Here is a 27639-nt window from a genome sequence, read left to right as displayed (position 1 = left end):
GCTTTGTCATGCATCATCAGGGTAGCTCTTGCCCTTTCTTTAAATAAGGCCAATATTCAGCTCAAACTGCTGCAAGATAAAGTTCCTTTGAACAATGCATCCAGAGACAAGGGGGAAATGTATATACATATCATCAAACACCCCAAAAGTCACCTTTAGATTAGTTGGCTGACCTTTCACTCTGAGCTAAGCAGAGGGAGGAAAACCCTGCATGTCACTAGTAGAGATTTGGGAGTTCTTTTCCCTCCAAAAGCACAGTAAGGTTTTTGACTGTTGGAAAAAAATCATGAATGTTTACCACAGAAAAAGACACAGACCATCCCAGTTAAATATAGAACATTTTTTGCCAATTAAACTGTACAAATACGAGCTCCAGCTCCTCTTTCTGTACTCACAATTTTTTCCTACAGTTTTAAACTTCTTTCAGTTCCTTCTTACTAGAGTATTGTGAGTAAGAAAGGGCTCTTTATTGCACGTTGGAGTGGTATAGTTAAATTGTGACAAACTTTGGAGCTGAGGTCTGAAAAAGGAACACCAGCACAAGAGATGGTTTAAGAGTTTAGAAGAATATTTTCAACTAAGCAGATTGTTGAGCTTAAGGAGAGTGAGAAAATGTAGCTGAAACAGGAGAAAAGAGGGTTTACATAGTAAAAACCAGTACAAGAACACATGCAAACGACAGATTTTCAAGTTGGAAAGTGTTGTCATTTACTTTTCAAAGAGAAAGGATGAAAACTATACTTGTACTTTTTTAGTAAGGCAGAGGAATGGGAACCAGAAGCTTTAGGGAAATGGTGCTCATATCCATCTTTATCCAACCCAGCTGAACAAGAGGAATCATCCACCTTGATCAAAGATGAATTTTAATCCAATATTCAAAACCAAATTAGACATGCACATTACGTCCATCTTAACACACAAACAGTGTTTTCAGAAATACCAATAACTCTGTGTGCTCCTCCTACAAATCTGGGTTTGCTGGGAATGAGTCCAGTGCACATGATGAGTTCCACACTCAGCAGGAAGACACAATTGTTTCTGCTAGAGAGAAATTAGTGATGTGTTTAAGCTGGAATACAAAGTCCCCAAGGCATCCTTCTTTCTACCAGAATTCAAATATGCTTTCTGGAAGTTTTTATTTAAACATTCCAGAGTCAGATGTACCCTCGGGTGCAAGCAGCCTTCTATTAGCCAATCCTCAGGGTACTGAATAGTCAGTAGGGGGCTGTTACAGCCAGAACAAATCCAATCCAAGAGCAGGATGGCTGTGCTGAGAACAAAGAGGAGCCCAGTGAAGAGCAACTCAATCAAATCTGAGTATGACTTTCCATGAAATGACATAATACTTTGTAATTCTTTGTAATCAGGACTTTTGAGCTGCTCCACCAATCATGTTTTGCCCTAGCCCCACAAAAGAGTTCAGCAGTGAAAGGAAATGCTGCAGCCAGTTCTCAGCACACCACCCACTAACTCCCACGTGGAAATCTGACTGGCTCAGGGCTCTCCAGGCAGCACATGGATTTTGAGAATGTGCTAAGTAGAAACCTTTCCTGAACCTGACAGAGGGAAGAAAACCTAATCTGTGTAGCCAGAAACACCATCTGAGATATCCAGAGAGCCAGGATTTTAATTAACCTACAGTCAGCAGGAAGTTCAACACACTGTCTTACACTTAGGCAGCAAAGACCTGCACTATCTTGACTCAGGATAAGGAGACAAAATTAAATCAGTGTCATGGGTCTAATGCCTCCTGGAATAACTGCAGGTTATAATCATTTTTGTCCCTGTGCCATTCATAATTGGAGACCATAGTCTACCCCTAAGCATTCCCACAGGTTTGTTCAGAGTCAGATTCACAAATCCTACACCTAAAAAAATAGAGCAATACAACAGTTTTTACTAATGCTAAACTTATTGTGCATGAAGAACTGGAAAGACAGCCCATTTGAGTGAAAGCATTTAGGAAGTACTGTGAAATTGCAAATGCACAGATCTAATTTTTCAAATCACTTGGCTTGCTGTGAAGCAAAGAAAAAAGGCAGAATTCAAGCAGGTTGAAAAAAGCCATAAAAATAAAAATTAGTTATGTGCAGGAGATTAACGTAAAAAAATTAACAGGACCACTAGGACAATTAATAGGTCCACTGGTCCATATAATATTTTTCATTTGTAGTTTGTATCTCTCCCAGTCAGTGAAAACTTCAATGGAGTTGTGGACAACTGAAGTGCCACAACTATTAAATCTCACCGATTTCCAAAGAAGAAATTTTGCCAAGGAATAAGGAAATCCCAGGATTAATTTCTGGCAAAAGAGGAAGCCCTCATCTGTTCTTGCTTGGTCCAAAAGATATGTGGCTGCTTCCTGTTATATAGAGCCATTTCTTAATGCATTATAAGTTAATATGAAAGGAGGAAAAAAGTGCCTGAAAAGCATTTAGAAGGTGCCCACTCCATGGGTTTGTGAATATCTGATATCTAAATCTTAAATGGCAAAGTCTCAGCTCTTTGGATTTGGTTGTACCTCACCCACTGAGGTCTCTCAGCTGTAGTTGCTTCCAGATAGATCCTACATCCCTCCACACCCCAGTGGGTCTCACCTGCCTTTGGACCTGCTGGCAGTCAATACTGCACACCCTTAAAATAAATTTCACCTGGCACAACTGAGTATCAATCTAGATTTCAAAACTACTGCTCTAAGCAGGCTGTTCAACACAAGCTCTGTTTTTATTCCAGTAGATTAACTCTTCAACACACAAGGGACATTAAGACACAAAACTGAGTTAATGCTATTGTTAAGACAGCAGCAAGACATCAGTCACTTCTGTGAGGTTTCATGCCATATATTTCATGGTGTCCCAAGTAACATTTGAATGCATTTGTCATGTTCACATTTTACTTAGTTTAGATAAAGTAGAACACTTAAGTAACCACAGCAAACCAATCAAACTTTCCTCTCCACTCCTGTGAGATAAAGAAGAATCACTTTGTCCCACCATATTAAGGAGGGCCCTCTCCTTGGCTGAAAGTTAATTCATTGCAAGCCTGAAGAGTCTGCAAAAGCACTAGAAAGGGTTTTATACACCAAAGAGGGGAAAAAAAAAATGAACTAAAATTAGACCAATTTATCCGTTTGACAAAATTGGTTTGGTATAGTCTTAGCTCACACACTGCACACCTCTCAAGTTATGGCACTTCTTAAGAAAATAAGCCTTGGAGATGCAAGTTCTACTCATCACTGCTTCAATTTCTACTGTAAAGAACCTAAAATAATAATGTGAAGGTGAGCATTAAGTACAAAGACCAATTATAACTAGCCATCATGAAATGAACTATAATTGCACCATTTTAAGTGATCAGCCTGTTCTCATCTCGTTTTTAAAACTGTGGTCTGCTGGTTTCAGGGATCTAGGAAAAAAAAAAAAGTCACTGAAGAAAAATAAGCTTCTTGTCAGATGTGACTCCATTCAAAGGGTACCTGCATCCACTAGGAAAAAAAATTAACCTATATGAAAGAAGGTTCAAGTCCACTTACCTAGACAAATCCAACCACTGCTTAATTAGGACTACAACTGGCAGAGGCAGTGGCTCCAAAAACACCCTGTAAGATTTGCAAAGCCATGATCCAGGGAAAGATCACAGCACCATTCACTGCTGGAAGTTACTGGGGCACAGGAGGGAAGGGAGGCACAAGTCTCAAGACACACTGTGTTCTTGTTTCTATCGTTTCTTGGCAGTGTTTGGAAGAGGTCAGCAGAGCAAGCCTGAACACTCTGCTTGCACATCTATTTTTCTGTGGCTGGGATGCTCTCTGTAAAAATAGGGGAGGGGAAACCCCAACCCTGTTCCATCATCAGTGCAATTGCAACACACACAGTGGCATTTCAGCCAGAGATAGAGAGCCTATGGAAGATCTGGAAGCCTCAGATATTCCAGGAGGGATGGACAGGACTGAATTTGTGCCACAGCACCTAGACAAATCACACAAAGATTAACAGCAGCTGAATTTGTTCTCAGAGATTTTAACTGAACGTTATCTACATTCAGTGAAAAGTTAAAGCAGGGCTTAAGGTTTACATAAATCTCCCCTTCCCTGATTAAAAAGCTGCTGTTTCAACAGAGTCAAGTTTGCTCATGTAGAATGAGCTGAAAGAGGTTCAGCTTGACCTCTGTTTGTGAGCACATGCAGCAGAGACCAAGGCTAACAGGATCCCTACAGAGTCCACAGCTGGCATTTGGAGGCTGGGCTGTGCAAACCCACCAGAGCTGAAACCCTGCCACAACCTCACAGCAAAGCTGTGCTGTGCTTTCAAACACCAAACACGTGCTAAGTGTGACACAACCAGCTCCTCATGTTCAAGAGGTTTGAAAATCTCTGAAGTTGTCAGCTTTTCCAGGTGCAGCGGTCCTTGCTGCTCAAGAACAAAGTGAAGATGAACAACTGATCCTTGGTTAACTTTTTTGTGCTGAAGTCTTGAAAGCTTCTCGCTTTGTTTTGGCTTTGTCTTGTTGTTTTTTAAACTCTAATGTATTCAAGATTAAGACTTTATGAAAACCCTATGCTTTCCCACAAAGCACCTTAATTCTGTAAGCTTCGAGAGCGTGAATACTGAGAGCTGAAGTGATTAAAGTGAACTTATTTATACTTCTTCATGTGGCTGCCAAGGAAACTTGTATCATGCTAGACTTCATCCTGTTGTGTTTCTATACACAATCACACACCCCTATTGACAGCTTGCACCGGACTCAAATTTATACACACAGGCCCTGGCACAACAACCGTACAACACCTAAAGTTACATTTAATGCCTGGAATATTAACAGGCTGCAGGGTTATTCACAGACTGAAAGATGCTTTAACACCACCTATACACAAAAGCCAAAATCTTCAGAAAACCTAACTGTATAGAAGAGTCAACTGAAAATATTACTTACCTCCTTTTTTTAATTAAAACGTGTACTAAGGATTAGTGCTTTGATCCAGAAAGGCAAAAATGAAAATTCCAAATCTCTGCCTGCGTCTGTGTCATTTGTGAAAACAGAAGAGACTGGAGCAAAATGCCTTCTGCTAGCAAGTAGTGTAGCAAAAGACAAAAAACAGCTGTAGCAGTTCAAAATCATCTAGCTCAGCATCTTAGAGCTGACAGCAGCTATAAGAAGATGCCAAGAGGAAAGTGTAAGATTAGGGTGAGCATATGTTGTTACTTTCCTCATACAGTCTCCAGTACTCCAGCTATCTGTGACTCAGGCATCCTCAGAAAAGCTTAGGAAAATGCCAAATGGAAAGGAAACACCAACCTGGAAAAGGACACATTTAACACTCACCCCCCTTACTTGATATAAACCCCATTTATCACTAGCTCTGCTTCATATTCACTCCACATCCCCCCTGGCTGCTGCAGTCCCCGTGTACTCACACTGCATCCCGGGAGGCGCCGTGCAGGAGCAGCAGCTCCACGATGGCCACGTGGCCGTTCCTGGCGGCGTCGTGCAGCGGGGAGTCGTTCTGGTAGCCCGTGGTGTTCACCAGAGCCCGGTGCTGCAGCAGCAGCTGCACCACCTCGCTGTGCCCGTGGTTACACGCCTCGTGCTGGGTGGGAAAAGGCACGGGGGGAAACTCAGGTGAGGCAGAACTCACAGAGGGACTCCTCCTGTGGCAGCTCATTGGCTTTCAAGCACTCCATGGATAGCCAGGGAAGATGATGCAGGGATACTGTATCATGTTCCTGACAGGAATTAACCTGGGAACCCAGCACTGACAAAAAAGCCCTGAGAAGAACTGAACAAAGGCCAACTGTGTGCAAATTAGACCACAGGGAACAAAACCCTCCAGATTACATGCTATCAGGAGTATTCTGCAGGAGAGGAAGAAGTCAAGGTTGAAAAGAACCTTTTGTTTATTTTCTGTAATTCAATCAAGCAATTTTTTCACTTCACTACTTGATATATTTCCAAACCACTGAGGACACGAGGAACCCATTAAATACAAACATTGTTTGCAATTGATCTTTTTTGAGTTATCCTAGCTGTATTTTCTGCATTTGCAGAGTCACAGGCTGATTGACTTCGTGGCCTGCCCTACAACCCAGCAAAGGAGAATGACACCTTGGCAGGTCAGTGGCTGCTGATGAATTCTTTAAACCTTGTTTATCATCACTTCTTCACATTGCATAATTCTCTGGCACCTGAATGTGAGTGAACTAAAATACCAGAGAGGAAAGGAGGGATGAGTGAAATCTGATTAGAAGACAGATGACAGAAAGAAGCCTTCTACACTCACCAGTGGTGTCCAGCCAGCATTATCTTTGACATTGGGATCTGCCCCATTTTTCAGCAGCTGCTCCACAGCTGCTAAGTCACCCTACACAGGAAAAAAACTCAATTATGACAAAGTAATGAAGAAAATACAGACATACACCACCAGTTTGAGAGATGCCCAATTATAAATGTACCTGCAATAAAAATGTAGCTTTCCATGTAGATATTGTCAGGATAACAAAAGCTTAATTGATCTGGAGACCACAGTTAATGATTGTTGATCACTTAGAACCACCCACACATTTTACACAAATACCTGTATCTGGATAAAAACCATGCATGTAAGAGAATTAATTCAAAATAAATGGAAAAGTTTGCACTAATTGCCATTTGTGCACTACAGTCAAACTTCAAGGATTAACATCAGGAACATTTATTGAGAATTTCCTTGTCCAGACTGGATTTTTTTTCAACCTAATCTAAACAACTGGCTGAAAACATAGGTGAAATAAATTAATAAGCCTGACATGCTTCTAGAAATTGCTTTTCCACAAAAGGAAAATAGTTTTATTTAACACTGCAATTACTGCTTTATATTGAATCTCACTGACACTCTGACAGTTACCTACCAAAACAGTTTTAATTCACTTTTTGGAAAAATGCTGGATTTGGCTTTCACATAAGCAAGGAGGTGTGCAAAGGGTGGAAACTGAAGCAGAGGCTACGGAAAAGAGGCTGAATAGACATGAGGCAAAGGAAGCAAGAGGGCAGAATTTGTGAATCAGAGGTTTTGACACCCTGAAAAGCAAAGTTGGTAATAAGATTGGAGCATGTCCAGGTGCAGCTATAAATAGGTAAGGAGAAGGCGCCTGTGGAGGCTGAGGCAAGGAGATCTCTGCAGTGCAGGCTTCAATTCTTATTACTTTAGGCAAAATAAAGTGTTTCAAGACAACTGCTGACAGTTAGCCTGCACCAGGGTACTGTGTTCCCAAATTGTGTTCCCAAATGAAGAGACTATTAATATACAAACTGGTATGTAGCTCTAGCCAAGGCCAAATATACAAAATAAAAAAAAAAGATCTGAAGGAGAGAAACTTAATCCATGATATACATATCAAGTTCAAAGCCTTTAAGGAGTGGAAAGTCAAGGAATTTCTAGGTGCTACAGCATGTCTTAGAAAAGGTGAGAGAACATTGTATTAAGCTTGAAATACAGTAAGAAACTTAATCTGATTTTGTTACCAAGAAACTCTTTGAAAAAACAAAGTAGCTTTAATCTTTACTCTTTAAGTTAGGAAAAATATTAAGACTCCTCTGCAAAAATAAATCCAGCAAGCAACAACTGTAAACTCAAAATTCATTGAAATAATGCTGAGACTCACTGGCTTTACAACCATCAAGCAAATTAACACATCAGAGATAAATTTCATGTGCTTTATTCACAACCTGGATGTCCCAGGAAAATGTTACCTTTGAAAGCAATTAAAGGATTCTAGCAGCAGCATATTCTTCATGGTTGCAAGGTAACAGACATACATCAAACCTATTCAGAGGCAGCCAAGACAGCGCTCAGCATTAAGATCCTTCCAGATAGAGAGAACACACAATTATCTATAATGAGCGAGAGCTGAGCTTATCATTTAAAGTTCAGTTTGCAAACATGTACTGCAAAGGGTTTGACATTTCAGGAGTACTGCTTTAAAGCAGGAAGCACAGCTAATAATTTGTGTGGGCATCAGATACTATCACAGCTTTTCAGATCAGTTGTGTGAGCACTGATTTGTAAAACATCACTGTGGCTTCATCAAAGGAAATGTTGCTGGTGTGGACACCAGGACTGACAACATCCCCTGACTTAAATCCAGGCCCCGTCAAAATTAGAAAATTGGTGTTTTGCAGCTTACAGAAGATAAATATTGTCATCATGTCATCTGTAAATGGAACCTGCTCCCTACAACCGGCACGGAGCACTGAGAGTGACAGCAAGGAGGGAAAGCTGTCATGAGCTGCACAGTGACTGGATGGGCGCTGCCAATCAGCATTACAAAAGAGATGTTAACAAAACAGAGCCAGGAGAATGGTCTTTTGTGTCCTCAGAGGCTCTTCAGTCAGTCGGCATAACTTGTGCATTTAGCTAAAAAAAGCAGAAGACTAAATTTCAAGTGGCAGACCACTGTGTTATCAAGTCCCTCCTACAAGCAGGACCACAATCACAGAATCATTTTGGTTGGAAAAGACCTATAAGATCATCAAATCCAACCATAGGTGCCTCTGATATTTGCCTGGATCTTCCAGAGGCTGGTAACAGGTTTAGATTACAAGTCAAGCCAAGTAACTGTGATCCAAGAGTAAAAAAAAAAAAAAGTGGTTTAGTTATTTTTTACATTAGTCACTTCTATCGAAGTTGATGGAATTACTAACATTTATAAGCTAATAAATGCTTTGCTAAACTCTAAACAAGAGTAAAGACCATGTAGGTGCAAATCCCAGCCACAAATCTGTCAATTCCATGTCTTCCCCCAACAAGAGCGCAGAAGAAACTACACCTATTAGTATGGAATGACTAATTCCAACATGCTGCATAAAGATGTGCTTTGACTAATGCTGAAGTTAATTTTGTACATTTAGTTCCTTGAGTATATTTGATGCAGCAGGAAAATCACCATTTTTCACTAAAAAGCCATAACCAGGGGACACAAGGAGAGACCCTCTTAGCAGTCTGCAGCAACAGAGGGGAAATGTTAAGTGGAGACACTTCTTGTTCAGAAAGGGAGAACAAAGCAAACACCAGGTAGAAAAATGCTCCTACCATTAAGAATTCACAGGCAGGTGTTTATTTTGAAATCTAATTATCAATGAAGGATTACATGCAGCTCTTGAAGAGGCAGGAGCTAGTGCAGAATGCAGAATGATCCATTCGGAACAAACAAAGCTCAGGACATTTTATGCTCAGAAGAAAGCTCAGCTGTAGTGACAAGGCAGCAAAACCACGGGTTTGCTCTTCCTCAGCACCGCAGCTGCCGGGAGCAGGGGAAAGCAGAAAAGCAGGAAAGGCACTGGGGCCATCTGTTGGCAGAGCTGGAGCCGGCAGTAGATCAGACAGAGAAGAACATTTACAGGGCTTTAGCACTTGCTCCTCCCAAGGAAATTTAGTTCCTGCAGCCACGGTTGGCATAAGCCCAGAAAATCATCTCTACTTGGCTTACACAAGGATGTTGGAGTTGTTTTTTTTTTTTCTTTCCCCTTAAGTCTTGAGTTTAATACATATGGTTAAGAACTTCAAGTGTTCTTTCAGTCCTGTTTCACAGGGTTTGGTTTTTTTTTCCATTTTGCCCTTTACAATTTCCAGTATTTTTCACTGAAAAGTCAAATTACTAAATAAATGAAAATGTATTATACCAGAAAAAATATTCTACCAGCTAAAGAGAGAGATCCAAAGAGTTAGGACAGTACATGATGATTAAGCTAAAAACCTGTGCCCCTTCAACTAAATAGTTCTTCCTTTATTTAAAAATTTAATCAAGCAAGTTCAATCCTTAGGTCAAATAAATGAAACAAAAAACAAAAACCCCTTTCAAACACGATGCCATTTGCTTGTTTGAGCTGTGGGGGAACTAGATTATTTACAACTCATAAATGATCAAGGAGGACAAATATGAATTAAAGAGCTTACAGGAACTGTCAACTCTTTCCAGGATCCTGCAAGTTTCTCACCTCAAAACCATCCAAATGAATTCCCTATACAGCAGACCATTACCTAATAACAAGAAGCTATGCCTAACCTTAATAAAGGGAAAACATGCAGGAAGTTACCCAGCCTCAAAAACATTACAAGTAACAACCAAGCATTATCGAAAAAGAAATAGTAATTTGTTTCCAGGCTTCCAAATCAGCACTTGAGAAGATGGACTGCTTTGAGTCATGGCTAGTTTCCAAGTCTGCAAGTCTTGCACTTGAAACCATTGCACTATTTCATATTTGCCTTGACCTCTTTTTTCCAGGAGGGAAGATGTTCTTCTGTGACCCATCTCTCAGATCCAGTACCAAAAGCAAGGAAGTGCACAGCTGCCTAGGTCAGACAGCTGAAAACAAGATTTAAAAGCCATCCTGATGTTTGCCATCACGTGCTCACAAAATCGCAACATTTCTCTGCTCTCCCTCCTGATGTGTTTTTAACTGGTAACAAAGCGATAAAAGGAGCACTCTCACAGGCTCAGAAGGAATTATCTCACTGTTATTTTACTGTGTTAATTATAATAACCATGAAGAGTCCAGCACAGCAGGCTAGCCACGAGTGAAGCTTTTCTGTGAGCCCTCTTGAGAGTGCAAGGAGGGAAAGCCATCATGAGCTGTCGAAACTAAAGGATCCCTAGAACACGAGGTAAACCAAACCTGGTAAAATAAAACTGGTCCAAATACACCATTCTCTCTCTCTTCAAACTAACTCGATGCTCTGCATAAAAGCAAATTTCTCTTTCCTCAGAGCAGGGACAACTCCTTGTTTCCTTCTAACTGGAAGCATCACAAGCCTTCTCCCAGCTATTTCCCATCCACTCACTGTAACAGTGCAGCTTCTGCCAAGGTCCTCTGTTACCCTCTTGTGCTGCAGCTCACTGTCCCTCTCCCTGGAATCCATAGTGACAAAATTCCACTGTGCTCTGCCCCATCACCTCCCTCAGCAGAGCAGGAGAAGCACAGGCAGCACCCAGACCTGAAATGCAGTGCCAAGGAACTGGGTGGGAACAGCAGATTTAGGACTCCCCGCTAACTCATTAAGTTGCGCTCTGCTCTGACTTAACTGCCAGGGAAGAGCTGGTCCAGAGAACAATTTGTTCTCTTACTGTAAAAAATTCCCATATGGAAGGGCTGATGATGAGGCAATTTCCCCATCAACAATTCTAAACTAGTTTAGAATATCTGGAGTTGAGCAGGTCACATTTTGTATTTTAACTGAGATTTTCACCTTTAATGACTGTGAAGAGACGTGACTGCTTCACATTTATTTTCATTTAAGTTTAACTCAGCATTCAGTTCATCCACACTAGAATCTTTCTTGAGAACCATTTTGATTTCAGTGAAATAATAACTAGTAGTAGTAAATGGGACAACCTCTCAGAATCATTAGAAACAGCACAACACTCTTACTTTTCATGTCTGCTAAAGTTGTTTATGATCCCTTAAATAAGAAAAAAGGGAGAGTTCAATTAGCTTTAATTAAATTCTGGGTATTAGACCCTAACTGCTAATGAAAATAATACAGACTTGTTTTTATAATTAACGAAGTCACAGAGAATTAGACCTCATTTTACTTTGGGGGAGGGTGGCAGCTATGAGTCTGTTTCCGTTTACACACATGGAAAAACATTACTGGCTGTGAAAACAAGAAAAAAAAATTGTCCATAAAATGAAACTAGAAGATAAATGCTTCTTTCACAAAAAAAAAAAAAATTAGAACTAATTTGAAGGGAAAAAACCAAACAAACCAAACCCAAACCAACAAATCTAAAGGCCACATTGAGAATATCAATATAAAACCTGGTATTTTCAAGACCAGTTTGAGAAAATACTTTTATCAGTTCATACAGGGTTCCTGCAAGTTTAAAGATCATAACCAAGGGATCGCTTTCCTTGTGTTTAGTTCCTTTTCAAAGCAAACTTTGGGATCACCCTGAAGCTCTACCTAGCTACATAAGCCTTTGCTAATGAGCATCTCAATGAATATGGAGCTGCTGGATAAAAACCACAGCAGAACTAATGAGGAACAGAAGCCATTTCCCACTTTAGCTCAATAATTATAAACATCAAAAGATAACACCAAAAGGAAATCACACACAGGACTGAAAAAGCCCATCCCACTTCCCACACTCCAGCTGGAAGTCAGCTTTTTTTTGGCTGTACCAACGCTGATAAGAAGTGCCAGCAACACCACTGAACTTCAATAATCAAAACATGTTTATCCTTTTTATCTACAGCATGAACTGTTTAGTTTTCCCTCATTTATCTTCAAAATGCTTTGCAATGAAAAACCACTTTATTGGCATATCACCAATACGCCAATATTCCAACAAGCTGCAGGGATGTTGTTTCCTTAGATGAAATATCCACGTTCCAAAGAAGCATCAGGCATATTGCTGGAAACCATACCTGTGTGAAAACTTGTCAAGGCAGATTCATTTTTTTCAGAGCCAGTCAGTCATGACCATACTCATTACAAATTCCCAGAAAATCACAGAAGGGTAATTTGTAAACAGCGTTTTAATAAAGAAGAATATGCGGGACTTATGACAAGAGGCACCAAGAGATCTCTCCTTCAAAGCTCTTGAGTCCTGTGAGGACAATGTTTCATTTTCTCCCCCCTAATTCTGTATTAATGACATCAAATACGAGATCTGAACTCAACTCAGCTGACACTTCCATTTAAAAAGGTCTCGTGCAGCAGGAGTGGCTTATTAGAATGCCTTTGAAAGAGGACGCAGTTATTTATCAAGAACAGCCTCTGTCTCACCAGACAGAAGTGCTGTATAAATGTCAGGTGCTTATAGAGGAATCAATTCTTCCAGTATATGCAGTTTATTAATCACACAGCTTTTGTATTTTATGATTTAGCCCAAAGTACACTTAAATTGCCAGATTACAAACTCTTTGAAATAAACTCCCAGAAGGGAGCTGCAACAAGTGCATCTGATGAGTGGGACATATTTTACACAGTTTTACAAAGAAATAACAGCAAAGCCATGAAGTTTACCACACCAGGAACTGGTTAAGATATTAAGAGCATAATGAGTGACAGCTGTCATTCCAAGAATAATATTGATCTCATATAAAGCTGAGAACCACCCAACTCTGTCCCTTCCCTCCAAAGCATAGGGCTCAGCATGGGAATCACAGGGTGCAGCACCTCATTCCCCCTGAGCCAACAACTGCAGCAGGTGGTGGATCTCAACACTTGTAAAATAATGTTTCACATAGCTATCTTTATATACATAACTCAGATCTTGTCCTGGCTGAGTTACCAGCTCAGACTGAACTGATCAAGGTCAGTCAGTGAGACCTGAAATACTTCCTAAACTCCTTATGACAAATCAGAGACAGCCTTCTGGCACACAAGGGCAAAACATTTAAATGCTTATCACTTTCTAGAACTCGAAGGTATAACTGACACTGTAACACTTTGAGTTTCCAAGTACAATCATCTTTGATCATTCAAACAGTCATTTCTTTATGAAATCAGAGAATCAGGTTGGAAACTTCCCAATAAACCCAGAAGAAAAAGATCACAAAATGAGCTTTCCCTCCCCAAAACAGGCTATTCTGAAATAACTGCCTTCCAGAATATTTTTAAAACAACTTTTTCTTTTTAAACTTCTGCTTAAAGCTGAACTAGAAGGTGATGATCCTACCTTGATGGAAGCCACATGGAGCAAAGTCTCTCCCTTGTGATTTCTTCTGGCAATTGTATTGCCACCAGGGGATTTCAGCACAGCAGGACTGAGCAGTGCTGGTACTTGGCTGCAAGACTTAGAGGTGGGTGGAGTAGAGGGAGATTCTGAAAGTGAAGGGCTGTTTATGGCTTGAAGGGCTGCAGATCTTCTTGTCTTCATTCCAGTGGGAGTGAGTTTGGATGCAGAGGAGGAAATCTGACCTGGTGTCTGTTCAGTGGCTGGGCAGATGGGGGAGCCCTGCAGTGACTCCTCTAAGCCATCGGCCTGCCTGCCTGCCTTCCCAGGAACACCCCTCTCACTTCTCCTTGCTCTTTTAGGCTGAGGAGTGCCCTGAAATCCGGATTGCTCCCTTCCACGTTTCAAAGGCGTAGCTTCATTTGCTATTGACAGCAACATCTCTGCAGCACAATATTTTTCCTTGCTATCTCGTGCAGAGCGCACAAACTCATCGTTATCTTTCTTCTCTGGGGATTCTACCTGTGGTAGAACTTCCCCATCTTCTGTACTACTGCTGGAGACAGCTTCCTTTACAGATTCCTGCTGAGGTCTTTCTTCAGGACTCTCTGGTTCCTGAGTGCACAGCACTACTGGTTGACTGCAGATGGTCACACACTTTTCCCTGGGAGCCTTCTTCTCGGCTCTTTTCTGCTCAGGTTTCTCTAAGCTCCACTCCTTGTTAATGTCTGATAGATGTTTCTTCTTCATCTTCTTAATTTGCCTCTGGGTTGGTCTTTTTTTTGGCTTGGAGGGAGTTTCATGAGGAGGGGAAGGAAAGAAATCGTAAACAGAAGATGTGCCTTGACCAAGGTCGTTGCTTTTAGTCTCAGCTTGACTTCTGTTCACAATGCATCGAATCTTCCTGCTTCTTGGGCTGAACCACATTTTTATCTGCTCCTTCTTGCTCTTTTTTCCCAAGTCTGAGTCAGTCGGTGTGGATGTATCTTCTGCTGAATCTAAGTGGATAAGGAAAGAGTAAAAATAATTATGAAGTACTCTTCAGAACCTCACAAAGCAAAAAAAATAAAAAATCTTAACAACTAGAAGAACTGATGAAGTGTTACTAAATACAATCTGTGAGTGCCTTCATTCCTTCTGAGAAGACACACATAGTGACTTGAAAAGCCCTGGAAAGGTCACACACCACTCTGGAGCTCAGAAATCACTGCAGTTACAGCTATCCATCAGGCATGTCAACATCCTGGCAGAGAAATTCCTTCAGCAGTCTGGGTTCACAACACAGCAAGTGCACAGAAGAAGTCTGACCAGGTCAGAAAACGACAGAAGTTGGTTTTCTCACTGAGTTTTCCTTAGAAATAAGTTTAACAAAGAGGCATGTGCATACACGAAAGAGCAGAGAAACAATTTTCTAAAGAGATATTACAGTTCATCCAAAGATGAAAAGGAAAAATAGCTGTAAGCAAGCAAAAACAATATCCTCATAAAAATGTCAAATATTCCTGAGAAATTTTGGCTGATTCCACAGATATAGCAGATGAACCAGAGAAATATATAGAAAATCTGTAAGCAATTGTGTCCTGTCATTTGATCCTTTACCCCTGGGTAGTAAATAATTTCAAGGCAGCTAAGCATTTTGATGATCTCAAACACTTCTTTAAAAATATGCAGTGGAGCAATTTTATAAATCACATCCTACAGCACATTACAAATCAATGACCAGGATGACGGAGGAATATCCTGTACTCCCAGCACATGAAATAACACTTGAGAACAAGGACTGAGGACATAAATACTGTCCTCAATGGCTTAAGAATAAATTAAGGAGTATAAAGTGACCTCAGAGATTAGATACTAATTTAATTTGACAGTTTTTTTGACACAAAAGAACTATAGCAGATAATTTACCAGTTCCTTCATTCTGAACTGGTGTTATTTTAGGTTATTTGGAGAAGTCCTCCAAAGTAAATGCACAACTCGTTCTTTCTGTTGCCTCAAACCTCAGGGACTACCACTCACAAAAGTCTTGGTTATCTACAGCAATCAAACAAAACCAATATGAAATTTGTTTTGTGTTTTACTTAAGCAGCACTAAGACCAAGATTAGAAGGAAGGGAGGGTTTTAAGCATTCTTGAAATAAATAATATGAAGTCTCAATTATTAAAAGTGACAGATGCTCACTGCAACAATCTATCACTTTCACTTCAGTGCATTAACTTTCTATGGCTAATTTATTATCTCCATACCTTCCCTTTTCCTTTTGGTGTTAGTAACTACAGCCCCTTTTTCACAGCAAGCTGGGATAAAGTCATAGCAGCAAACACACTGGTTCCAATCCCTTAGTCACAAAAAAAGTGCATTTGAAACTCCACTTAAAAGAGAACTGCATAGTAATTCAACACTAAAACAGACATTCACAGTTGTCTTTTAAAACTATATTGCAAAGTTAAATGTTTCCTTAATCTTGATTTCAATTACCCTACTTACCCCTGGAATTAAATCCTGTTACATATTCGATTTAGCTAGAGGAATATGTAAGCCGTCAGACCAGAAGTGTCATTAAGAATACAGCTTAAGGCTAGTTAATCAATCATTTAGGCATCTAAAGATAATCATCAAGTACAGAACTGCAGCTATTTGGTTTTCCTCTAAGGCTGGGCTTGGTGCAAACAACAAAAAAAGCACTCAAATTGAGACTGAAATCTCAGAACTAGCTAGTCCTGAGATCATATCCAATCTCATTCTGACAATAACATCTAAAAAAAGGAAGAGCGTGATTGCAAACAGATGCAAAATATAAAACACAAGTTACTATTTACTCATTTTTCCTTCAGTGTTTACACAAACTAGCAGATCTCCTTGAAAAATATTTACCTTGCTAAAACTATCAGTCATCCCCAAGTAAAAAGAAAGAATAAAATCGGCTTGCAGAAGTAATTTGTGCAACAATTTTATGATAGCCAGAATTCTTTTTGATGTGTATAGCACAGCAAGACTTTAAAGTCCAAGTGACAAATTCAATCAAAGGCACTGTCCTTCAGAAGTATGATCTAAAGCAGCAGAACACAATGAAGCATTTACACTGGATGTACCACTTCTGGCAGCAGGAAAGCCTGTGAAAAATCCACCAAAAGGCTTCCTGATCTGTTCATTATTGGTTGCTCAGCAGGGATTTACTAGTCAGGTTATTAGAAACCTGCTGAAAATATAACATGCCGAATAAATACATCCCCAGGAGGGTTTTTCCTCACCTGCAACGACTTGAGGTGTAACAGAGTATGTTGCATCTTCTAGGACAGGGAGGCACTCATGGGACATGATTAAAAGATATATCCTGACAAAGAGACCCACCCAAAGGCCAGCCCTGCACACCCAGGGAAGGAAACTGCATTTTCTGGCTTTTCTTAGACTCTGCCACCTCTTCCTCCATTTCCAAATTGTACAAGGTAGGGAGCCAAAGCAATTTGGACAAATGGCCAATCTACCCTCCTTGAAAATCAAATCTTTTGATGGACCCAGAGCTGTGAGATAGAGAAAGAAAGAGGGGAGATCCAGTGCCAAGAAGCTGAAAGGAAGTCCTTATGATTTAATAAGTAAATGTTAATTTATATAAAGATGGTATTATCTGGTGGCTAAGTTCATTCAGTTAAAGTACCTTCAGAGAAAATTGCTCACAATAAAATCAATCCCCATGAATTTTCTGCTGCCTCTGAGTTTGAAGCCAGAGCTTGGATCTCAATATGATTGAAAAAAATTACTATTATGATTTTGATTTAATCATATTTTTAATACTAAGTGTCCTCTCAAAAACTTTCAGAGAGGCATTTGGACAAGGTAAATCACGCCTTACTAATCCTAGATTTTAAGCATCTGCAATAGCATAAAGAACATCTACAATAACAGTATTAGAACCAGCCTACAATAAATGCAGTAAATTTAGTCTCAATTACCTATTAAACACAACATTCAGATACACAATGTAGTAACTGAATTATTTCTAAATTAGATTCATTTGCACATAATAAGCCCAAGTTTTCCAGTGCTGACATTTAATAGAGTTGGAATTCTTAAAGTGTTAACAGGGTTGAGAGTACACAAGAATACCAGGAGATAGTCAGTGCCTTGCAACTGGAGCTCCCATCTCCAAGTTCTGCTGTAGTGCAACAGCAGACTAGTGGAGGGGGAAAAAAAGGAGCAATTAGACAATGTGGTTTAGCTATCATTAATCTGCATCAAAGGAATATAATGATGCACATTGTGTGCCTTTCAAATTATTCTCTATTACGGGTTTCAGAACAGAAGTTGAGGAAGCTCTGTGACAAACTAGTCCCTTATTAAAAATCAAAGGCAAGAGCTTTGGTACCATCTGTGCAACATTAGTGCCTTCACTGAAGAATGATTATTTTGAAAGTTAAGTATTCAACATCAAGGGGGAAAGGGAGAAATCCCAGCTATTCAAAACTTCATCTTTAGATATTATGAAAAATGCCACATGAAATGCAATCTAATCTGTTACAACAGGAGTTCTACATCCAGTAAATGTGAAACAAAGTGATGACACTATAAAAGGCTGATTGAGTGTTGATCTTGCTGAGTGTCCACCAGCATCAGCACGAGCTTAGGGAGCTTTGACCAACACCTGCAAGGTGTAGCTCTGCATGGGAAGAGGGGAGGAAGGTTTTTGATGTGTAAGAGTGAAGCAGACTGCTACAAAGAATGAGGTAAAATCAACTAGAAATGGTTGATGATGGTCCTGAAAATTTACAGCCATCTCTTCTTTTTAAAGAACACAGAAAAGTCTAAGTATTTAGAACTTCTTTCAAAATCATCACTGTATATCAACAAATCTATAGTGTTTTATGCACACTATGCCCGTAATTCAACAAGTCCTCAGGAATTACCCACCTGTGAAGCCCATCAGCCCACCAATGTCAGCTCCCAAGATGTCTTGGACACTGCAACACTAGAGCTGAAGAGTTGGAGCTGCAGACATCCTACCTGTGGTGCCTGCCAGCCAGCTTCCCTTTAGGAAGGTACAGCACAGGGCAGCCAAAAGGTCAGGCACCTCTCCTCGCCTTGCCATGGACTCAGCATATAAAACCTTTAAAAAGTGAATTAATTTGGAGGCTCAGCATTTCCTACCTCCAGCTTGAATTTTTCACCTATAATTTGTGTTTTCCAGACAGTTTCAGGTTTGTTGTTTGTCAATTCATCTTTAGTCACCCCAGGAGTGCCATTTAATGTGTTTCCCTCTAATTCAAAAGGAAAGTATTAGCTGTTTTGTGCAGTCTTTCCTGAATTATTTGCTGCTGCTTCTTACAATGCACATGCTGTTTGGCAGAAGCTATTTTTATCCCAATGGAATATAAAGTGAGATCCCTCTCATGTCTGCTGTGGAACCTCAGGGTACAAGGATTTTTGTATTTGAAATACTCAGTGTGAGCTTAACCCTATCCTTTTCAGTCACAGCAGTTCTGTGGGGTTTTTTAGAGGAAAAACACACAACTCACTGCATGCACTAGCACTGTCAGAGACTAAAAAAATTACTAGTAGACTTAGAAATTTCAGTGTCAACAAAGATCTCCAACAAGATTTAAGAGAAGCCACAACTGCCTCAAAACAAGGCATACACAGCAAATATGCAAAAGAGACACAAAACAAATATATGGAAATATTTTTTTCAACTGCTTCTTTTCCTTTCCTGCACTGAAAGATGGATTTTTCGGTCTATTTCCTTTACTGGAACATGAAGTACAATTTCTGACCTTCTAACACAAAAGAAGAAAATATTGTTGACAGAAGTACAGTGCTGTAAGAACATGAAAGCGTGTCCTTAACAAAAGAGAACCTGTGATTCTCCAAACTCAAACATATTTCACTTTGGATACATTAAGTTCAAGGCAGAACTTAATGTATCCAGACATCTATGGGAGGTGAGGGATTTGCCTGAGATAAGGGACAAAACATCCTGAAGAATTTGCTCTCAAAATCTCTAAAGCTACAATATCCTGTGATTTTCAACCCTTTTTTTTTTTCCCCAGCACATAATTCGTTGTTCTTAGAGGTGTGCTCATTTACTTACAAATTCAAGCCATTCCTGACAGTGAACTATTACCAGCTCAGGAGGATTTTCTCCTAACCTCAGTATCACACATCCAAGAGGCCACTGTGCTAATCCTTAGCACACTGCAAAGGTTACACGTGACAGAAAGGCATCTCCCAAATCATTTCATATAAAACACCCTTGTAAACTTCTATTTTGTGTCTGCTTTCAGGTCAGAACGAGGGATGATAATAAGAACATTTAGTTCTATGGCCTAGCTACACCATGCAAACTTTAATTTAGAAGAACTATGGGATTCAATGTACTATTCAATTTTTAGTACAGTTAATTAGCAGACCAATTTTTAAGAGTTAATCCACCTCTAAGAGTTCTCCAAAACATCTAAACAGTGTCAATAACGCTACCATGTTCTATCTTAAATGTTTTATTTATAGCATCACAAATAGTGCCTCTCAAAATGATTCTCTTCCAAGTGTGCTTTTAAAAGCCTTCATCATTTAAAATGTTTCCCTCAAATCCTATTTAAGCCATCATTTGTTTTGTATGCTCCAGGAGATTTAACCACCACAGGATTTTATACCTATATAAAATGTATTCCTTTACACTCAGACACAGGCTTCCAGCCTCATCACTTAAAATCCATTTAGGTGTCGATAAAGAGCTATTCTATAAATGAATGAAGGTGCTGATGGGATTAGACATAGAAAAAGAATCCTTAACTTAGACAAACATATTAGGAAGCAACAATGAAGGAAGAATTACCTATTCTGTATCTGACAACTAAATGAATGTTTTCTAAAACTTGGTATTACATAAATGCTCCTCTCTGAGCTTGCAGAAGAAACACACCATCACCTACGCTTATTTCACTACAGTTTTTCCTACTTTGACAAACAACCCAAAATTTGATAGAGATGAATTCCCAGAGTACGTTCTCTGCCATCTTCTAGCACAGTCAGCAATGACAAAACTTCACTGCAGCAGACTAGCTGGTTGTTAGGGACCAGAAAATAAATGAGTTAAGATTTGCTTCCTTCCCCTTTTTAGGAAAGGAGCATAGATAATTTTTCCCATGTGCAAAAACCCCAAACTGAAAATTACTGGGACAGCAGGCACGACTCAGCGCACAGAAACCCAGAGGCAGGAGAAGATATGCATTAATTCTTTAATAGGGCCCCCCCTAATACAATGCAGAACACACTGGGGCTCCCATAAGACACGACAACCTGTGCCCCTGCTTTGTGCCATGTGACTCAGCAATCTCTCCCACTTTCATCTAATTTTGGAAGCCTGATTCTAATGAATTATGGACTAACCCGCTCACGCAGATTTCTCAGTAAAACAGATTCAAAGAACGAGCAATCCATACAGACAGTTCTCTTCAAATCAAATTTTCCAAACACGATTTGGAACAGCCTCTCGGAATTTTAAGCAGGGCTGCACTGCTCATTCCCTGTAAAGCCTGTGAGATGAAATGGGGCAGCCTGGACTCTGCAGCCACCAGGGAGCCAGGCGAGTCTCACCTGAGGTGCCCAGGAGCTGCCGCAGCTTGCTGCAGAGCTGGATCATGTCATCCAGCTGCTGGTTGATCTGTGCATCCTGCACCCAGGCTGGCATGTGGCACACGGGGCACTCGCTGCCAACACAGTCACCCACGCAGGACCTGGAAGGCAAAGGGAAAACCCATTACCCAGTGGAAGTTATCAACTGTTCCACAGAGAATCTCTTATTTTAGCATTGACAAAGCGCTGTTGTAAAGCCCATACGAGTTGGTCACAAATGCTGCACATCTATCATGGCAAGTGACAAACTGAACATAATTTAGCAACCCACTTGCACAGCCTTGTCAGGACAGTCATGAGAAACGCAGCACCCTGCATGCTGACCCAAATTTTCAAAAGCTCCACTGCTGTTTGAGCCCAGGTAACATTTAGGCTTGACAGTTAAAACTACACATTCTTTTACACCTGCTATTCTGCAGCCTTCCATTTTTAAACAAGTGCCAGAAAGCCAACCCATAGTAAACTACAATTTCTGCTTTTTTTTCCTAGTTAAAATTTGCTTGATGCTGTGAAGAAGTTTCACCTCTGTGAACATTTCTCTGTATGAAGTCCCACAAGGATATCTACACACTCAGAGTATTTTATCACTGCTCTCTTTCACAGCATTTATGTCAGATCATCATGGTGGGACAGGTGCGGAAAACAGATTTACTCAGTAATACTACTCTCCCCAAATCAGCCTAAAATCTTTTATTCTTTTGATTATGCCAGTGAGAAGACCTTATGAGTTGCCATCTGAACTGCAACATTTGAGGGCCGTTGCTACATCTTTTCTCCAATCTATCCTATTAAAAAGAAGTTATAGCTCCACACAGCCAAGGCTGAATCAATTTCAGCAGTCTCAGTTACCTGACCACTGCTCATGTAAAAATTGCTCCTAGGTGTGTTTTGTGCTTTAAACAGGCAGAGGCCATTGTGGCTGAGGCACTGCTGTGTCTGGGAGACTGAAGCCCAGCTCTTGGCTCCAACATATCCTAGATGACATTTGACAATTCACTTGGAGCAAAGGGAAGGGCCAGCCAGGTCTCCTTCCCTAGGGAAGCTGGCCTCAGGCTTCCCAGCCCTATAAATCGCACTGCAAAGGACAAAGAGTGACTTTCACACCACAACATCTCTTAATTATGTGCAGCTGATGGGGTTTTGTAGTCAACCGGTAATGACTGCAGTTACCTAGGACAGCTATCCCCACAAAACTGCAGAAACCAATCTTGATAAACATCCCTGTCCCTAACAAAACCATGGTGAGGGAGCACGGGTTGTTTTATGTGTGACCTGAGCACTGCAGCTCATTCGTTTCAGATCTTTCACTCCATTATTTCAGAAGGCAGCTCCAGCCACTCATCCCAATCCTCCCCAGGTGTGTTATAAATGTCTGTCTTCAGCAGTGGACCAGAATCAGCTCACAATACTTAAACTTGACAGAAATTAAATGTAACAGAACTTCAAATTAGCAGAATGTAAACCTGATATCACTTAAATGTATTGAAACTAAAGTCAGAGTTGAGTGTTCCTTTAAAACTTCCAGATGCAACAGAACTCATTTGGACTCCAGCATTACAAAAGAGGTACTGGAAATTTGTCATACAACAGTTAAACATCAATGAAAAACATGCAGGCAAACAACCGAGTTATACCTGAAATAGCAGCAACCTCGACTTACTGGAGAGATTATAAAGGTGAGGCAAATACATTGTGATTTTATGTAATTTAGTGTTGAGAATAGCTCAATAGTGGTAACTGCAAATACCTAATTTTCTTCTGAAGAAATTAATCTGAGTTTCCTTAAGTTTATTTTTAAAAAAAGCCACTGGCCAAGATTCAGTCATGAAAGGACAGATGAAATGGCCGATAAAAGGTCAGGCATACAAGAGAGAAAAGATCAGGCACAAGATAACTCAGATAATAGCAAATAAACTCCTTTTTCTGGAGCAAGAAATAGCTGCTAATGAGGGCTTAAGACCCCTGTTAGCTATACTTTCCAGCCTCATTAATACAAACTGCATTGTCCTCTTGATGTTTGGAAAATTTTTCTTTAAAAACCCCACAAAACTTACAGTGGGTGATTTAAATCTATCACCTAGAATACACAGGGTTTATCCAAAATAAAACCACAAGGCCTTAGATGCCCAAGAGCTAAACAATTACATTTATTAAGACACGTTCACAATTATTAAAAAGTTTTACAAGTTTCTGGGGATTATTTTACAAAATCGTCTGTAGGGAGGTTGTATAAATGAAATAAATAATTTAAAGAATTCCTTCAAACAGCAGAATCATAGAATGGTTCTGGTTGGGAGGGACCTTAAAGCCCATCTGATTCCACCCCCTGCCATGGGCAGGGACACCTTCCACTATCCCAGGCTGCTCCAAGCACCATCCAGCCTGGCCTTGGACACTTGCAGGGATGGGGCAACCAAAGCTTCTCTGGACAACCTGTGCCAGGGCCTCATCCCCTCTCAGTGGGAAGATTTTCTTCCTAATATCCAATGTAAACCTGCTCTCCTTCAGTGTGAAGCCATTCCCCCTAGTCTTGTCCCTATGTGTTCTTGTAAAATGTCCCTCTTCAAGAATCTTCTACATCAATTAATGGCCACAGCTGGGAAAGGACACGTGTCTGGAGAGAAATAATCCATGCATCTTTTAGTTCATGCATGCATACTGGGGGTAGAGATGCTGAGGGCATCTGTCCCATAAGCAGTTACTCCTTAAAAAGCCAGTAAACATTCTACTTGTATTTTACCTTTCAGGCCTTCAGCACTGTAAATTCCTATTAGAAAAGTGCAGCTGAAGATAGGAAGTGGATATACCATCCATGAAGGAATGTTTCCTCAGCTTTTACTGACGTAGTGACTATAGATTAACAGGAAGCAAAGCTGAGAATCTATGCTGGTTTACAAGCAGGGGTTAGGCAGCATCCCTCTTCTTCACCCAAAAAAAGGCAGGATTTTATCAGACTGCCTACACCTGTGCTGTGCAGAGAAATTCTTTTTAAGATAGGCTGCAGACCTTTTAACTCCCCGTGTTTGCATGTGCATGCAATGAAGAGTATACATAAGTATACACTGTATATATACATAATATACATACATAGGGCAGCCAAAAGGTTCCACCACCTCACCCAAAGGCGGTTCTGGGGCACAAACATTTCAGCCTCTGCCTGTATTGACAATTCAGTGAGTTGTCCTATGACAGGTGACACATCCACCACCACCACCTCAGAAGTGCCCCGCTGGCAGAACGTTTCTAATTTAAGTCAGTTTTTTGAAGCACTCAGATTATTTGGCCAGCTCTAAGCAGAGGTACACCTGCCTATGCCAACGTGTTTGGACGCATGTGAAAACAGGAACAGCCACAGAAGCAGCTCTGAAGGAGCAAAGTCTTGGTAGAAGGCCAAACCAACAACAAGCACCACCACCCAACCCTTTAGGGCAGAGGAAATCCCCCTTGAAAACAGGAAATGCGCTCCCAAGCTGTTCTTTTTCTTTAAGTGAAGGAGAAAGAGAAAGGAGTTGAGAATGATGAGAACTTAAAGTTGTTTTGGAATTCTACCCCACTACAAGCGCACAATTCCCTCCATCAGACTGTGGGCTCCCTTCACACCTGGCCGGCATCCTGAAGCCTAAGCTAGCACTCCTGCATGGGACGCACAGGGGAACAGCAGCTCCCGCTTTCCTCTCCCCCTCAGAAGGCATCAGCGGTGCCCACGTCCCTGTCCTTTCTCCACAGCACGGCGGCGGGCGGCCGAGCCCCAGTACTCACAGGCAGAAGACGTGCTCGCACTGCCCCAGGGACACGGGCTCCCGCAGGACGCCGGCGCTGTGGGCAGAGCAAGGAGAAACTTTTTAACACGCGTGGCCACACGGTAGGGGCCGTGAGGGGAAACGGCGGGAAGGGAAAGGGGGAAGGAGGACATCCATTACCAGCGGGAGCAGCTCAGCGCCTTCTCCAGCCGGCCCAGCGCGGCGCGGGTGTGGGACCAGGGGTGCCCGGGTTGCGCCATGGAGGGGGCGGCGGGGCGGAGGGGGCTACCCGGGGCCGGCTGGTTGCCCGAGCGTCCGCGCAGCGCCTCCCTCATAGCGGCTCCCTCAGCAGCTCCGATCTTCAGCGCTTCCCGCCGCCGCTCCGAATCCCCCGCCCGCCGCCACTGCGCAGGCGCAGGGGCCGCGCGCGCGCTGCCCGCCCTCAGCGTTTCCCGCTCTCGGGGAGCGGGGCGGGGCCGCCCTGAGGGGAGGGCTGGGGAAATGGCGGATAGTTCAAAAGCGCAGGGTTATTTAGGGTTCGGCAGTGAAATTAGTGCTAACGTCTTCACCTGCGACTCGATGGGTGGGAGTCTTCAGTAATTATAGGGAAAATAGGCTGTTGATGTCTTCAGGAACGACTGGGTCTGAAAAAGTGGCTTGACACTTGAGGAAATAATGGGTCTTTTCGTTTGTTATAGGACCCAGGCAATTTCAACTTCAGAACTTTAGTGTAATAGGAGAAATGGGTCCGCACAAGTCTCTAAGTGTATTGCAGAACCCAGAGTGTCTGAACTTCTGAGCTTCAGGGACAAATGACGATAGATGTTCAGGCAGCCTGAAGCCATGTCCTCTTGTCCCATCCCTTGTTCCAGTGAGCAGAGCCGGAACCCCCCTGGCTGTCCCCTTCTGTCAGGAGCTGTGCAGAGCCAGAAGGATCCCCTGAGCCTCCTTTTCTCCAGGCTGAGCCCCTTTCCCAGCTCCCTCAACCTCTCTTGGGGCTCCAGCCCCTTCCCCAGTTCCACTGCCTTTCTTTTGACCTGCTCTGGCCCCTCAATATCCATCTTGTCCTGAAGTCGGACACAACACTTGAGGTGCGGCCTCACCGGTGGCCAGCACTGAGGAAAAATCACTTCCCTGGTCCTGTGGCCACACTATTCCTGATACAGGCCCAGTGCCATTGGCCTTCTTGCCTACCTGGGCTCAGTTTCAGCCACTGCCTCTGGCACCTCCAGGGCCTTTCCCATCTTTCCAGTCCTTCTGCCCCAGCCCAGATGTTGGAATCTGAAATAAAAGCCTGAGTCCCTCAGAGAGAGAAAAGAATTAAAATATATTAAACCACAGAGGTACGAAGTAAGAGTGTAGGTTTTAGTTTTAAGTAAGTAGCAATATAGCTTAAATGCCTTAAGAGTCTGTGTTAGCTAGTGAAAAGCCCTAAGGCCTAGTTTAAAGTTCAGTAATGATACCCTTCACAGATTGAACTTAACTCTAGACACAATGAAAATATAGCTTGCATTCTTAGATAGAACAGATAGGACTATTCACATAAACAGATTATATGTAAGATTTAGATAAGTACTGACAATACTTTTGCATGTTAGAATTAAGCTTAGATTAGTGTAGGAAGAATGTTTTAGAATTGTGTTTTTAGCTGATTGGGTGATTTACGAATTTAATCCCCTGTATTGGGAAACACACACCCCCACAAAGAAGAACAGCAGCACCATAGTCATCATCACATCTGCTCCAACTGCTTCTGCTGCCCAGACCACCAGGGCTTTATACCAAAAGCTTTTAGCACGGACTTTAATTCTCTGAACTCTTTGCCTTCGAGACTGATGCATCCATACAATAAACATCTTTATAGCAACCAACAACTGCTCATCTCCTCAAAGACCCAGAGACCCCCATGAACAACTCGACACCTGGAGCTGCAGGGTTATTGTGGCCAAAGTACAGGACCCACTTGGCCTTCTTCAACCTCATACAGTTGGCTCAGCCCGTATAGATACCACAACAGAGTCCAAATTGATCACATACCCAAACCTGATGCTCCTGTGTACGTATTTCCAGTGTTTGTGTATCTATAACCAACATGTCTAACACAGCATGAATATCTCCTGCCCAGACAGGGCCTGACACAGGTGGATGGACGTGGCACAGCACCTGCCCCGTGCCAATGCCTTTCCCCTTTAAACAGTTCATTTTCTTTTCTCTCTTCTCCCCATTCCTCAGCTTCCTCTGGCAGAGGTACCTCACCAGTCACCATTATTTCGGGTTTCCAGGGTGGTTTTCCCCTCAGCCTGTGTGTCCTGCAGCACCCCAAGCCACAGCCCGATCTCTCACTTTTGCAGGTTGGTGTGTTTTATGCAGTACAGAGATGCAGCCCCCGCCATCCCTCTACAGCATAATTACTGGAGCACATAAAGCAGTTATAGCAGGAATTTATCACTTTCAGGTAGAAATACTCCTGGCCAAGTAAAAGATAGAGCAGGAATGCCAGGAGCAATTTATAACAGGCTTACTGACATTTCACGTGGAGAAGCTCCGCCAGTGAATAAGCATCAAGCCATAAATCTCAGAGAAAACATGATTAAAGCCAGCGAGTTATTCTTTGAGGGAA

The 27639-nt window shown here is 41.6% G+C and overlaps 1 protein-coding gene across 1 annotated transcript in view; it reads right to left on the bottom strand.

Annotated features, from left to right (window-relative positions):
• BARD1 (BRCA1 associated RING domain 1) overlaps nt 1-25407 on the bottom strand; it is a 40874-nt gene extending 15467 nt beyond the window's left edge. Inside the window, exons 1-6 of the mRNA XM_015634806.2 lie at nt 25200-25407; nt 25039-25095; nt 21241-21380; nt 13656-14650; nt 6278-6358; nt 5415-5587 (exon numbers count right to left, since the gene is read on the bottom strand). Of these exons, the coding sequence (XP_015490292.1) occupies nt 5415-5587; nt 6278-6358; nt 13656-14650; nt 21241-21380; nt 25039-25095; nt 25200-25354 (1601 nt within the window). The 5' untranslated portion in view covers nt 25355-25407. The remainder of the gene's footprint in view (nt 1-5414; nt 5588-6277; nt 6359-13655; nt 14651-21240; nt 21381-25038; nt 25096-25199) is intronic.
• Nucleotides 25408-27639: the final 2232 nt, after the last annotated feature.

The sequence above is a fragment of the Parus major genome, chromosome 7, assembly GCF_001522545.3.
Source record: "Parus major isolate Abel chromosome 7, Parus_major1.1, whole genome shotgun sequence".
NCBI lineage: Eukaryota > Metazoa > Chordata > Aves > Passeriformes > Paridae > Parus > Parus major.
This window is presented reverse-complemented; position numbering and strand designations above follow the sequence as displayed.